Here is a 14,195-nt window from a genome sequence, read left to right as displayed (position 1 = left end):
CCACAAGATACTGTAATTAATACTATATTAATGCATTGCATTAAAGTGCCCCTGTTGTCAATCATTTTATCCTTTAAAACTCATCTCTAATCACAAAAATGACATATTTAAAAAAAAATTCCATGCCTTAAAATAGCTTGAATGTAATTTTGACACCCTTGGTTTATTTAGCATCTGGTTAGGACTCACAGAAATGCTTTGAACAACAACAAAAGGTATAGTTCATCATAGCATTTGTGATGTAGTAGAGAACAATTACGATTTCAAAGCGTGTTTTTGAGACTGTCTTTGGCTCCCTGCAGTTTTAAGGAGAAAATACTAAGCAATGGTGTTGACTTATGAATTTGCACATGGTTAAAAATACCACATAGACATATAAACAACATTAAAAACTAGGGGTGCGCCGATCCGATACTCAGTATCGGTATTGCTCCAATACTAGCAATATTTGTCGGATCGGGTATCGCCAGACGAGACCATCCAAATCCGATCCGATATTGTATAGCCTACGTACGTATGTTATTGTTATACAACACAAAAGGCACAAAAACATTATAAAGCACTATAATGTTTTCGTGTACTGTATTCCAAGATTTCTGAAGCCATTACATATAGTTTAATGTGAGGTACAGATTTAAATCGTTAAATTAATCTTCACCTAAGTGCTTCCCTCCGCGGCGGCTGTCAGTCATTCTCAGCACTCAAACAGCGCGTCACGCTCGGGTAAAACAGTCAACACGATGAAACTCTCTCCAAGATGAGTCAATGTTCCTATTATTATACTGTAGATATGTAGATAAAGGTCTATGGTTTGCATAAAAGCACTTTAACTTGCTGGAGCTCCACATGTTACTGTCTACCTTGTGTCTGTTAGATCACAACACAACTCCTCAGTGATCACAACACTGGAGTAGACAGCGATATAATTGCTCTTCACATTCACATTAACTGAAAAATTTAAAACTGTTAAAAGGCTCAAACTAATGAATAAATAAAGAAATATATGTATATCTTACTTTTGTGCTTTGAACTTTTCAATGCGAGGCGGTGTGCGCCGTGACTCCATGTTGCTTCGAGCGCATCATTCTGCGCACGGGAAGCGCATAAGGTTTCGTGCCGCTCTGAATTGGAGCCTTTCATATTACAATACTTTTGCGCAATGGCAGTTTATTGATAGCTTTAGTTGTTCTGTCCAATCTATGTATCATATGTTGCTGCTTCATTAAAAAGTTGCGCTTAAAATTTTAAAATAAATGTATTTTAATTATATAGTATATATTTTGTCTGTATTGTTTTACAAAGTAAGGAAAATAATGTTTAAGTCAAGCTTTGATGCCTTTAACAAAATAATAATCCCAGTCTCTTCCCAACAGTGAGGCATACAGATACAGTTTATTAGGTAATTTGGCACTGTTTTTTTAATTATTATTTTAGTAATGGATCGGTATCGGCCAATACTGGCGGATCGTGCCACCCCTATTAAAAACTTGATTTACATCACAAGGGTTCTTTGAATAATTTTGTTAATATTAAAACGCAACAACTCTTATATCATCATCATCGCTTCTCCTGCATTTCATTTATTCAAATGCACCTTTTTTTGCATTCAAATGTGGATTTTATTTTATTTTAAATTTAAGACAGCCCTACTGTCCAATAAATAAATACTACAATAGATACTAACTATTGGTTATATACTATTACCTACTGAATAGTAACTAGTAAAACTGTTCTAGGCACCAGAAGTAATTAGAATACATAGTAGATAGATACTATTGAAATAAGTTATAGTACTGTATCTAATAAATAAATACTAGTATCTATTTAATAATGAAATAATTTGAGAGAATTTGAGAAGGAAAAAAAGTATTTAAAAAAATAAGTTATAAAATAGTTGTATAAATGAGTAAACGGCTTGCCATAATGGTTTCTTTTTGTCAAGCAAAAGAACATGTGCAGTGTTGGTCAAATTCATGTTAGAAAACATCCAAACAAACCAATCTGCGCACATGTCTGATGTGCAAGACTTTGATAACCACTGCCGCTTTCTATCAGCATGACGTTGCATTTTATTGGCATTCCCCTTATCATGTGCTTTCGCTTGTGACGCTGGAGCCTAGTGAGATTTGCCAATGAAATCTTTGATTGTAGATTTTATTTTTATTAGATTTAATATTTTTCTATTTTGATAGAACATTGATGTTTTCAGTTCTCACTATTTGCCAAGTCACCACCTTCTCCCCTTCCTGGATAACATTCAGGCCTACTCATCATCCCAGCTTTACCCCTCTCAGCATATTTTACAGCTCAATACCCATGTCCATTTCCCCGGCCTTGCTTGACATTGCTATTGTGCATTGCTTTTCAGTAAGCGGCTGTAGAACTTAAAACACACAGTTTATCAAGCAACGTGTGTTGGCGATCCTTTTCTACGCAAACCACACTTCTGTTGTCTGGTAGTTGCGGAGTCGTGGCTGTTTTCTGTTGGGCACAGAGCATTACATTAGTCTGGTACTTTTCAGTAGAAATGACTACCGGTAATGCTGGAGTACGGCATTTATCTGATGGAGATTGATTACAAATGTCTGCTTTAATCTTATCTGATTTAGCTCAGTACCTGTGCATTGGTTAGCTGTGTTTTGTTGGCCATTATATGATCCTGGATGCATGTAAGTGCTCGGTTATACCCTGTAGCCAATGCAAAAAAAAACATTTTGGCTGATACAGATAACCGATAATTCTTTATATTTGAAAGCCGATAACCGATATATTTGCAGCTAAATCTAAATCCAAATTTTTATTTATATAATCTTTGAGAGCCTGATTACAAAAACAAAAGTCTCTCCATGTCCCAAGCACACATTTATTATGATGTTCTCATTATAAATGTATAGCCGATACCGATATGACTTGTTGGATTTTACTGTATTTTCCTTTTCAAAGTGATGGCAATCATTTCAAAAGCATCGTGTTGAACAGTGCGCATCTGAAGTGTCTCAGCTGAAGGAAATAATACATTTCTTATCGGCTTTAATATATCGGCTACATTTTCTTATCAGGCCGATAATGATAACATTAAAAATGTGCATATATCGGCTGATACCAACATGGTGGCAGATATATCGTGCATAAAAGCAACGTAATGAACCCTTTCACAGACTTTGAGTTTTAACACTATTATCTGTCTTATATTACCTTGGAATTACATTTCAGAAAAGTATTTAAAGCTGCTTCTTTCTCTCTTCTGACTGCTGTAAGCAATCTTTCGAATTTCAATATTTTTGGATGGTTTTGTAAAATGCTATCTTGGATTTGTTTTCTTGTGCTTTTTGAGCAAATGGGAATGCAAAATATATATATATTTGTTGTAGTTTCCATTCCCCATATATAATTTTACCCTAACTATGATGACTTATACTGTTTATGCAACTGCATCAGTTTATTTTGGGTAATGTTAATAACGTTGTTTAATCTATGCCTTCCAGTGTAGTGTAAAAACGCATGTATATGTGAGCAAGGGGATGACATTTAACTTCAAATGTCTTCATCCACATGGATATAAAATGCTGAGGTGGTAGTTAAAGTTTTTTTACATTTGGAAAAAGCTTTGGAGAAATATAAGGTGATCTCATTTGATCCAGTTTAATGGATTATTCTGCTGTGTGGCATAGCCTAGTGCCGTGGCTGTGTGATGAATTTGACATAGTTCCATAGATTACAGAATGGACAAAATATCCATGGAAATAATTGAGAGACATTTGCTCTGGAACTTTGTGAGGCTTTCAGGGAAATCAGAAAATATCAGTCGACCAATTTCAGCTGCAACTTTCAGTTTAGATACATTTCATCATTCTCTTCTGCTCATTAAGGCTGGATTTAAAAAAAAACAACAACAATAAAAACAGTAATATTGTGATTTTTTTTTTTTTTACAATTTAAAATGCCTGTGTTCTATGTGAATATATAGTAAAGTGTAATTTATTCCTGTGATCAAAGCTGAATTTTCAGCATCATTACTCCAGTCTTCAGTGTCACATGATCCTTCAGAAATCACTATAATATGATGATTTGATGCTCAGGATTCAAGAAACATTTATTATTATTAGCAATGTTGTCTAACAGCTTCATATATTTGTGGAAGCCATGATTATTTTTTCCAGTTTTTTTTCTTCCAGTTTTTCTGTCACTTTTGATATATTTAAATCACCCTTGCTTACACTTATTCTTTTAGAAAAATCATACGGACACCCAACTTTTGAACGTATTTTAAGAGCCATATTTTATTAGTAGTTATTAGTATAGGCTTTGGAATAAGCAAAAACACTGAAAAAACACTGCATGTAAAAAACAAAAAAAGCAAAAACACTGAATGTCTGAATACATTTTATGCTTAACTTACATGTTTATGAATAATACGTTGCTTTCATCTGTCATTGTTTCACAAAATAGCCAAGTTTTTAGTTTTAATAATAAATAATTTGTTACATTTATATAGCGCTTTTCTGGGTACTCAAAGTGCTTTACATAGAAGGGGGAATTTCCTCAACATCCACCAATGTGCGGATCACCTGCCAGAACACACACACACACACACACACACACACACACACACACACACACACACACACACACACACACACACACACACACACACACACACCAGCTTACTGGTGGAGAGGAGACAGTAGCCGCATTTCCATTACAGATTTGCGCAAAACTTTAGCGATTTTTTCTCTCTCTAAATGTCGACAAAAATACTAATGTGAAATGACGGGGTTTCCATTAACCGATGTTATGCAACTAAAACGTAATTTTTTTCCTCTCGCGATAAGTCATTCCAAACATCATGGCGATGGATGTTGGTGGGTTTACGTATATCTCAGCCACCGCACTGGCCATTATTAATAATCGAAGGAGACGTGTGTGTGTGTGTGTGTGTGTGTGTGTGTGTGTGTGTGTGTGTTATCCAGTTATTAATGGCAAGGAAAGACTCTTATACTCGAGAGTATAAGCGCACATATGAGGAGTTTCTGGGTGTTTCTCCTCATTTCTGCTTTGAGGTGTTGATTGTGGCATTTCTTTGAGGTTTACAATCCTGTAATTCTTTTGTCTTTTATGAATTTAATAAAGAACTCCCTCATATTCTGTCCAAACACACCGCGTCATCTACGTCAGGTGACCTGTAAATGTGCAAAAACTGTTTCCATTGCAGTTTTGAGATCATTATTTTTCAAATTGCCCGAAAAACCTCCTCATGCTAGTGTAAAAACGTTTTTGCAAAATTTACATGTTTCCATTGGGCGTATATTCAATCCGCAATTTAAAGGTTAATGGAAACGCGGCTACTGATAAAGCCAATCAGTATATAGGGATGATTAGGAGCCCATGATGGACAGAGGCCACTGGGGTAAATTGGGCCAGGACACTGGGGTTTCACCCCTACTCTTTCCGAAGGACATCCTGGGATTTTTGTAATGAGCACAGAGTCAGGACCTCGGTTTAACGTCGCATCTGAAGGACGGTGCTCTTGGACAGTATAGTGTCCCCGTCACTGAGCCCAGGGTGAGCGCCCCCTGCTGGCCACACTAACACCAGTGAGCTGTTAGTGAGTTCTGTGGCTTCCAACCCATAGTTTAACCCAACTTTTATTTAGGAAGAATGCAGTTAAATAAGCGAACACATCTAGTCTGTAACCTTGTCTACTGATGCAAACTGTTTGGTGTTCAGCTCACTGAAGCAGTAGCTTATGTAATTCCCCCTGTGAACGTAGCCAAGGAGAGTGTCTGTTTCTTTATCCACCGCATCTCTCCTAAGAGGATTTCTCTCCTTTCTAACCCTTCTTAAACCAAACTATATCAGACATCCTCAGACTTCTCTAGCTGTTTGCTTTTGCTGATTTGTCCTTAAAACATCAACATCCGGTGTGTTGATAAAAACACGTCTGATGTTTTCTCCATCAGTAGGTTTCTTTAAATTTGGATTTTTTACTTCGACTTTTGAATCTTCCTGTCATCATCTATATGCACCCATGTTCCGGTTTTATGACCTTAATGATTAAATATGAGTATCGACAATCATAATTTGAACGACTTTTAACATTAATTGAGAATTTCAATTATTAGCTGGCTGCTATTAGTAATAACTAAAAGAATAATAAAGTGAAGTAGCAGTAAAATTATGCACTATAAACAAGTGTGTTTATGATAATAAATACCAGTTTGTAACAGCAGACAGTTTAACAAAATAACATGCCATTTACTAGAGGTTCTGACAATATATTGTTGCAGTCTGTTTAAAAATATTCAATTATTTTTAATTACGTTATTATTTTTTAAATCTGTTTGAATGAATGATTCAATGACTCACTCATTGAGACTTCTTTTAACGAATCTCTTGAATTAATGATTCAACTAAGTCACTTGTCGCCATGGTATAAAGATGTAATTGATGCAATCTTATGTCTTACATCTATATCTCATATCTATACATGACAGCCGCTCTCTCTGGGTCAGAACGCAGATCTGAATGTCCGCTGTGATCGTACTTGTCAAAGGTTTAATAGACGCAGGTGAATCTCTGCCATAGGAATAAGATTGGGTGGGTGTTTGAATCAAGATCGTTACCCTTTAACGATTAATCGTGCAGCTTTACTCTGCACGAATAAAATTAGGGATGCACGATACATCTATCAACATTTCGGTATCGGCCAATGTATGTTAATTTTTACTGTTACCGTTATCGGCCCGCTAAGAAATTTTGCCCGATATTAAAGCCGATAAATAATGTATTTTTTCCTTCAGCTGAGACACTTCAGATGCGCATTGTTCAACATGATGGTTTTGAAGTGCTTCAAATATGATTGGAATCACTTCAAAACGGAAAATACAGTTCAGTTCAACGTGTGCAGCGCAAATCTGTCATATCGGCTACATAAAATTATAATGAGAACATTATAATTGTGCGCTTGGGACATGTCTTTCAATGGTGAGACTTTAGTTTTTTGTAATCAGGCTCTCAAAAATTATATAAAAACTTGGATTTAGATTAATTGGCCAATATATCGGTTATCGGCGTTGAAATATAATTAATTATCGGTTATCGGTATCAGCCAAAATGTTCATATCGGTGCATCCCTAAATAAAATAAAATGCTAAAATGTAATTTTTATGGTTGTCTTTATATAAAATTATAGACATATTATAATAGTCAAGGTACATGTTTAATTTTATTTGCATTGATGGCACATTTGAGGTCATCTGATTCTGAATGCACCAAGACTTGATGACATCAACCTTTAAATCAAGGAATGACTAAATTTCACAGTCAGCTGACAAACATGCGTGTCACAGGGTTTGTCACAAGTTGAAAATTCCCCTTTAAATTATACTTTATTCATCCACATACATTGGATCCTTCATTTTAAATGTATTGACTTTGACAGCAAATGTTTTGACTTTTGATTTTTAATGAGTGGTCAAGCCATTTTATGCTTTATACTAAAGCTGAAGTTGTTTCAAAAGACATGAGTTGTTATTGATTTAAAGACTCTCCATAGCTAATTTTTAATTACTTGTTTTTAAATTTAAGTATTTTGATTCCTCCACATTGAGCGGGCGATATTTTTCATTTCCAGTATGCCAGTCATAAATATGAATCTGTGGAAACCCCTAAAATAAAAATGCTGGTATCAGTCAAGGTAATACCTATTGCATGTCTAAAAAAACATCTCTGAAACCTGAATTCTTGAGGATTGCGGTGATCTACAGAAAATAATAGCTAATGTTGTTTGAGAGCTAAAATTTAACTGCTTGTGTTATAATGGTCAGGACTTTTGTCATGGTCTTTGTTAAAGGAAACGATGTGGAATTGCTTTATTTAATCCGTGTGTGAAGGGAGATGGTGGAAAACTGCTGAATATAACCTGGTCTTAAATGCTGGATGGACCGCTGAGCTGAGATCAAGTCACATGGGATTTGGTAAATGGGACGGTGTTGCATAACTGCTGTTATTTAGTGAACTCCTTAAAGGGGAATTAAGATTATTAATTTGTTAGTTTTTTTTACTATTCTACATATGATATGATGTACAGAAGTGAAAGGCCGATACAAGTTCGATTAAACCACCAAATATGAGGGAAATATTGTAAATTATTTGGCTAATACTACAGCTTCAGGTTTTATATCGCTATGCAAAAATAAAAATGCATTGAAAAACATACATTGACTACAACTTAATCAGTTATTAATATTTTGTTTTTGCTTGTGTTCATAATTTCTTTACATGACAGCCTGGAGAAAAATTATCATGCACATTTTGGCATGTTTCACTGCGTTATTATCACAAATAAAACTGTCGACTCCATGCACAACTACGTAATAAGCTTACAAAATCTTTTAATAATATTTGAATAAAGGGTGAAGATAGGCCGGGCATCACTTTTGGCCACTATATGTTTCTTTTTTAGTATTATTTATATATATATATATAAGTTTCAAGTTAATGCTTTGGCAACATGGAGCTATACAGTCATGCTAATAAAGCTTATTTGGAAATTTATTTTAAAAAATTGTTCATAGTGACATTTATCGGATAATATTATGTGTTACAGAGAGTCATTATGTTATTCTGACTAACTTGCCTTTTTGTGTTTTGATTTTACTGTTGATTCATTGACATTTGTAAACATTACAGTATAATATTAGAATTTTTTTATCAGATAATATTAGATATTAAATCGGTCATGCTAATTTCCCCATTTTTATGTTATTTTATATTTTCTATCATCGAGCGCTGCCGCTGATTTTTTTAAAAAATAATGCTGTTAAATATAATCTTGAACAAATCTCTAAAATGTATCCTAAAAGTTCATAAAATCACTAAAATAACTGATTTAAGTTTTTAGTGTTTTTTATTTTTTACATATAAGATTATAATGATAAATCTGTTGTATAATTTGGTAACACTTTTGTGAACATTAGTGAATGTATTTTAACTAACAATCAGCAATATATTTGTTACAGAACTTATTAATATTTTTTAACGTTAGTTAAAATATTCACAGTGCATAATCTAATTAACAAATACAACTTTTGATTTTAATAGTGCATTAGTAAATATTAACATTAACTAAGATTAATACATGCTGTATTAATTCATTCATTCTTAGTCCATGCTAATTGCTAACTAATGTAGTTAACAAATGAAACATTATTGTAAAGTGTTACGCATCATTTATCTTTTTGAAATTTTAACCAAGTTTTTGTTCCATTATTACATGATGTTCCGTCTTGCTTTTTAAACACAAGAAAACCTTGCATGTGAACGGCCACTTAAGAGGCATGTCATGCATTTTGACAGGTTGAATCTTCCTTTTATAGATGTCTTTGAATGAAAGGATTTCCCCAACAACACATGCATGCATAAACACACATGCATTAACGTCGACATCAGTGTCCATAGCAACACCTTCTCTCTTCCGCACGACCTGGGTTACCAAGAAGTCTGTCCACATTCACAATGAGAAACTGACAGCCACAAAGCTCTGAATCACTTGTGTTGTGCCTGATGTTTGGTTGACTGTAGGTTGCCAAGATGTTTTTAAAGTGTTTAATTCTCAGTATTGAGTTGTAATTCCCACAGAATCATGCCTCTTTTGTGCTGAAATGCTCCATTATTCAGTGTACTGAGTCTTTGAGGAAACAGAGCTGGATTGTTCACGGCGGATGGTCCAGTTAGAGTTGTTTTGATCAGATCGTCACATGCAGAGATTATTTTAACTGCAGGGGATTCATAGCAAGCAAATATGAAACTTTTTTTTTTCTCAGCTCATTGTCAGTTTGACCCTTTTTATTCATTTCTAGGGTGTATAACCCCTGCACAAACTACTTTAATATGTAAAGTAGTTCCGTTTTAAAAGTTTAAAAAGGTGGCAGTTTTATTTTAGTTTTATTATAGTTTATTACTATTTTGAAATAGCTTTTATTTTTAGTATTTTTATTTTTAAGTAAATCTTTTAGTAATTCTGTTGTGATTATCTTTTTCTTTTAATATTGCCATTTATGTTTCATTTAATTAATTTATATATTGGTTTAGTAAAATCGGTAAAATCCTATCGGTGCATCCCTAGTTATTATTTATTTACAGTAATTTTCGTGCTTCGGTTTATTGTCAAAGCAACATTTCTCAATTTTGTTTAGTTTAAGTTTTTCAAATAATATTTATATTTCATTTTATTTCAGCTTTATTTCAATTAAAAGACATTTTTTAAATAGTTTTAAATAATAGTTAAAATTATTAAACGTAAATAAATTAAAACCAAAATAAAAACAAATGAATCCTAAATGGCAATATGCTATAATTTTTTTTTTTTTAAAGACAAAAGCACATACATAACAATTACTAAAAATTAAACTAAAATGAAAACTAACAATTACTAAAAATTAAACTAAAATGAAAAATAAAAATAAAAGTGAATTCAAAATATTAACAAAACAAAAAATGTGTTTCTTAGTTACGGTGCAATTATCCCTATACCACTCTACAGATAAAGCGTTGTGGAATTTTTCGGTTCGCGTACCTACCCAAAGTGATAAGATAAAATAAAAAATTCTGCATCAAAATTTATAGACAAGTAGTTTGTTTAGGCATGGTTTGTAAGGAATTACAAACCTGCGCACATATTCAAACGCACATAACTATAGAATCAATTCTTAATGCGCATGTGAACGCCATCAGCGTCTATCACAGGTTCACGTTTAAAGTCTGTTTAGAGAGAATTTAATAACAAATGATCATTTAGACGGAAGTGAATCAATCAAAACTAACTTTAGCTGGAAAAAACATTTTTCAAGAGCCACTATAAAACCAAACCAATCTCTGTTACCTTAAATTATATGTTTATCTCTGTAAAGCTGCTTTGAAACAATCTACATTGTTAAAAGCGCTATATAAATGAGGATGACTTGACTTGACTTGAATTACAAATATTTATTGTACTATTTTTTTCATTGCTTTCCTTTTCTGTACGTTTTAACCTTTTTGTTTTTCTGTCAATGTCAGGATTCCAGCGAGGGAAGGAGACATGTCTCAGGAAAAGCCAAACTACCCTATTATGGGGGAGAACAACCCCCTTCACAACAATGTCTACGGGCCGCCCAAAGTTGATGCCTTTGGAATGCCTCCACCCAACTACAGCCAGGGTCCAGTGGCCCCTCCGTATGTGGCCCCGGGGCCCTACGTCCAGCCCGGTTACGGCCAGCCCGGTTACGACCAGCCCGGTTATGGCCAGCCTGGTTACGGCCAGCCTGGTTACGACCAGCCCGGTTACGTCCAGCCCGGTTACGGCCAGCCTGGTTATGTCCAACCCACGGCACCAGGGTTCGGCCCTGCACCGTACCCAAACCCACAGCAGGCCTACACTCCGGGGCCGTACCCGCAGGGGCCCGGCCAGCCGGCCTTTGGTGTAGATCCTAATGGTAAGTACAATCAGGCTCTTTTTACCTCCATCATAAATGAGTTCGTCTCAGAGCGCCAGACGAAACGCAATAAACGCTGTCATGTTCTCTTGGGTTCGGATGCTGGTGTTTTGGGAACCAAATCATTCTTTGACTCCGGCGTTTCAGAGCCACCACACCAACATTTAAGATGCTGTGATACAATTGACCTATGGCTAAGCCACGCCCCCTCCACTCACTCGGACAAACAGTCAACATTCGGTGACAGGCGCTATCACAGTAGGAGACATTTCACAGGAGGCAATTGATGATTTTTGGAGACAGAAAGATTATATAGATTATATGTTGGTAGAAAGTTGTCTAAAATGTTGTGCTTCATTATGTAAATAATGGTTCATGATCAAATTAAATATGTACAGGTCTAAGTTGCATACGTTTCCAGGACAAGCCTTTTTATCATCTTTATCAAGAGTACCTCTCCGTTAGTTTGGTGCTACAGTATTTACATGAATCATTCAGCACAACATTGCTAACATTTGTTATTTACAGATACGTTAATGAAGTTAAGTGACATGTACAAAGCAGCTAGAAGCTAACGTTAACGTTTTCTAATGTTAGGCTAACGTTACACAGATATTAAAGATAACGTTCTAATACGTTGTTGACTAACCTCAGAACAGATCTAGACATCCTTGTATAATGTATCCACGTTTAGTTGGTGTTGTGGTCTTCCATAACTTAATCCAGACACTTATCTCGGTTGAGATGTGGCTTGGGAAACGGTAAAAAATACACGCCGTCGCCCAGCCTCTCGGGATACCTAGTGTCAGAGTTGCATGTACTCCATGCACACCGTTTGACTATTTTAAACTTAAAATGACAAGAAAAAACATATAAAAACGAATGAAAACTGACTAACTGCAATGCATTTCAATGGACGTGGAAGCAGAGAATGTCCTAGTGTATTGGGTTAGCTATGTGCACTGTGATTGGCTCATCGCGTTTGGGGGCGTGGCTTAGCCATTGGTCAATTGGTCCGCTGGTTAGTCCAGTTAGCTTATCACATCCTCCATTGAGGTAAAGTCACGAGTTTTTTTTTTGTTGTATACATTGAGGGATTTATGCAAAAGTACCATTTGGAAATTTACTTGTTTTTTTTACTCTGGAAATGTCCACTTATGGATTTTGCTTAAATTGCTATAAAATAACGTAGATAGATTGAGTCATTTTGTATCTGAATGACCGATACGCCTGTGTATCCATCCACTTATTTTTATGCAAATTTTGTGATTTGCATAAATCCCTCAATCACAACAAAAAAAACTCACATGACTTTGGCTCAATGGAGGCTGTGATTGGATGGCTGGACTAACCAGCTGACCAATCGCATCACAGCATCTCAAATGTTGGTTTGGTGTTTCTGAAACGCCGGAGTCAAAATTCTGTCATCAGAATGATTTGGTTTAATTCCCTCAGAAGCGTCTCACGCGATTGTGTTCACAAACACCAGCATCCGAGCGCAAGAGAACATGACAGCGTATATTGTTTCATCTGACGCTCTGAGACGCAACTCGTTTATGATGGAGGCGGAAAAAAAGCCCGATTGCAGAAACTTTTATTTTTGTTACAGATATTTTGCACCAGTTTCCCAGGAAGTTCATAAGTTCAGTTCTAGCGTTACTCTCTTAAGAGCATTAAGTTCACAGGTTTTCAGGTTAAATAAGTGTGTTTAGTTAATGTACTTGGTCCTCTTGAGGGTTATTCAAGATAAAATGCTTTCAACGAAAAGGTCACTAGCTCCGTGAGTGCCATAAATATATAATTTGTTCTTTCCTTACCTCATCTCCTGTCCCAGCTGTAACAATTAGGACGTCTTTACAACTGTATTATTAAGAGGTCTTTCTGGTGCTGGTAAAATGTGCTTGCCCTTGCCAAAGCTATGAAACTGTTTAAAGGGTACATATTATGCCCATTTTCACAAGATGTAATATAAATCTACGGTCTCCCCAGAATGTATCTGTGAATTTTCAGCTCAAAATACCCAACAGATCAATTATTATAGCTTGTCAAATTTGCCTCTTTTTTTGGGTGTGAGCATAAACACGGCTTTTTTGTGTGTGTCCCTTTAAATGCAAATGAGCTGCAGCTCCGCCTCCGTTCAGAAGAGGGCGGAGCCTTTACACGGGCTTCAGAAACTCCGGCAATAACAAAACAGGCCAATCTCACTCATCCAGAATCCCAGAATAACCAGTAGCGAGTGCAGCCTACGGAGAGACTCTGAATGGTTAGTGGAGACATTTATGTAGTTGTTGTGGAGTTGCATTGATTAATCTCATCGACGTGCATGTACCGTCATGTTTAACTTCTACACACGTGTACACAGTTCCTGAGGTCTTTATAAGACAGCGGTGTCATATTTTGGTCAAATCGTCTGTGCTCAACGACAACAGTTTCATGCTTTACTCGAACTTTTGCCGTTGCGTTAGATCTGGTCTCTGTTGTCGCTTGCGAAACCGAATCTCGGCTGGTGAGTGTAAACGTGCAGATTGAGAGCCGGTAATATTATAATAAGATCCTCTTCCTACATCTGAAGGGGAATGAAATCTGATCGGCTTATTTTTTGACATGCTTCCAGAGAAAGGCTCACCTAAACTAAGTTAATGGGTTTCACTTTTGTTTTCAGGTGTTGGCAGAAGCACCGGGAACCCGATTATAGCACTTAAACACGGAAAAAGTCAGATT

General features: G+C 35.7%; 1 protein-coding gene across 1 annotated transcript in view; it reads left to right on the top strand.

Moving 5' to 3' along the window:
* Positions 1–14,195, top strand: part of grinaa (glutamate receptor, ionotropic, N-methyl D-aspartate-associated protein 1a (glutamate binding)) — a 28,730-nt gene that overhangs the window by 3,780 nt on the left and 10,755 nt on the right. The window contains exon 2 of the mRNA XM_077195740.1: positions 11,059–11,474. Within this exon, the coding sequence (XP_077051855.1) occupies positions 11,081–11,474 (394 nt within the window). The 5' untranslated portion in view covers positions 11,059–11,080. The remainder of the gene's footprint in view (positions 1–11,058; positions 11,475–14,195) is intronic.

The sequence above is a fragment of the Siphateles boraxobius genome, unplaced genomic scaffold, assembly GCF_051911475.1.
Source record: "Siphateles boraxobius isolate OS27281-9 unplaced genomic scaffold, OSU_SipBor_1 35, whole genome shotgun sequence".
Classification (NCBI taxonomy): domain Eukaryota; kingdom Metazoa; phylum Chordata; class Actinopteri; order Cypriniformes; family Leuciscidae; genus Siphateles; species Siphateles boraxobius.
This window is presented reverse-complemented; position numbering and strand designations above follow the sequence as displayed.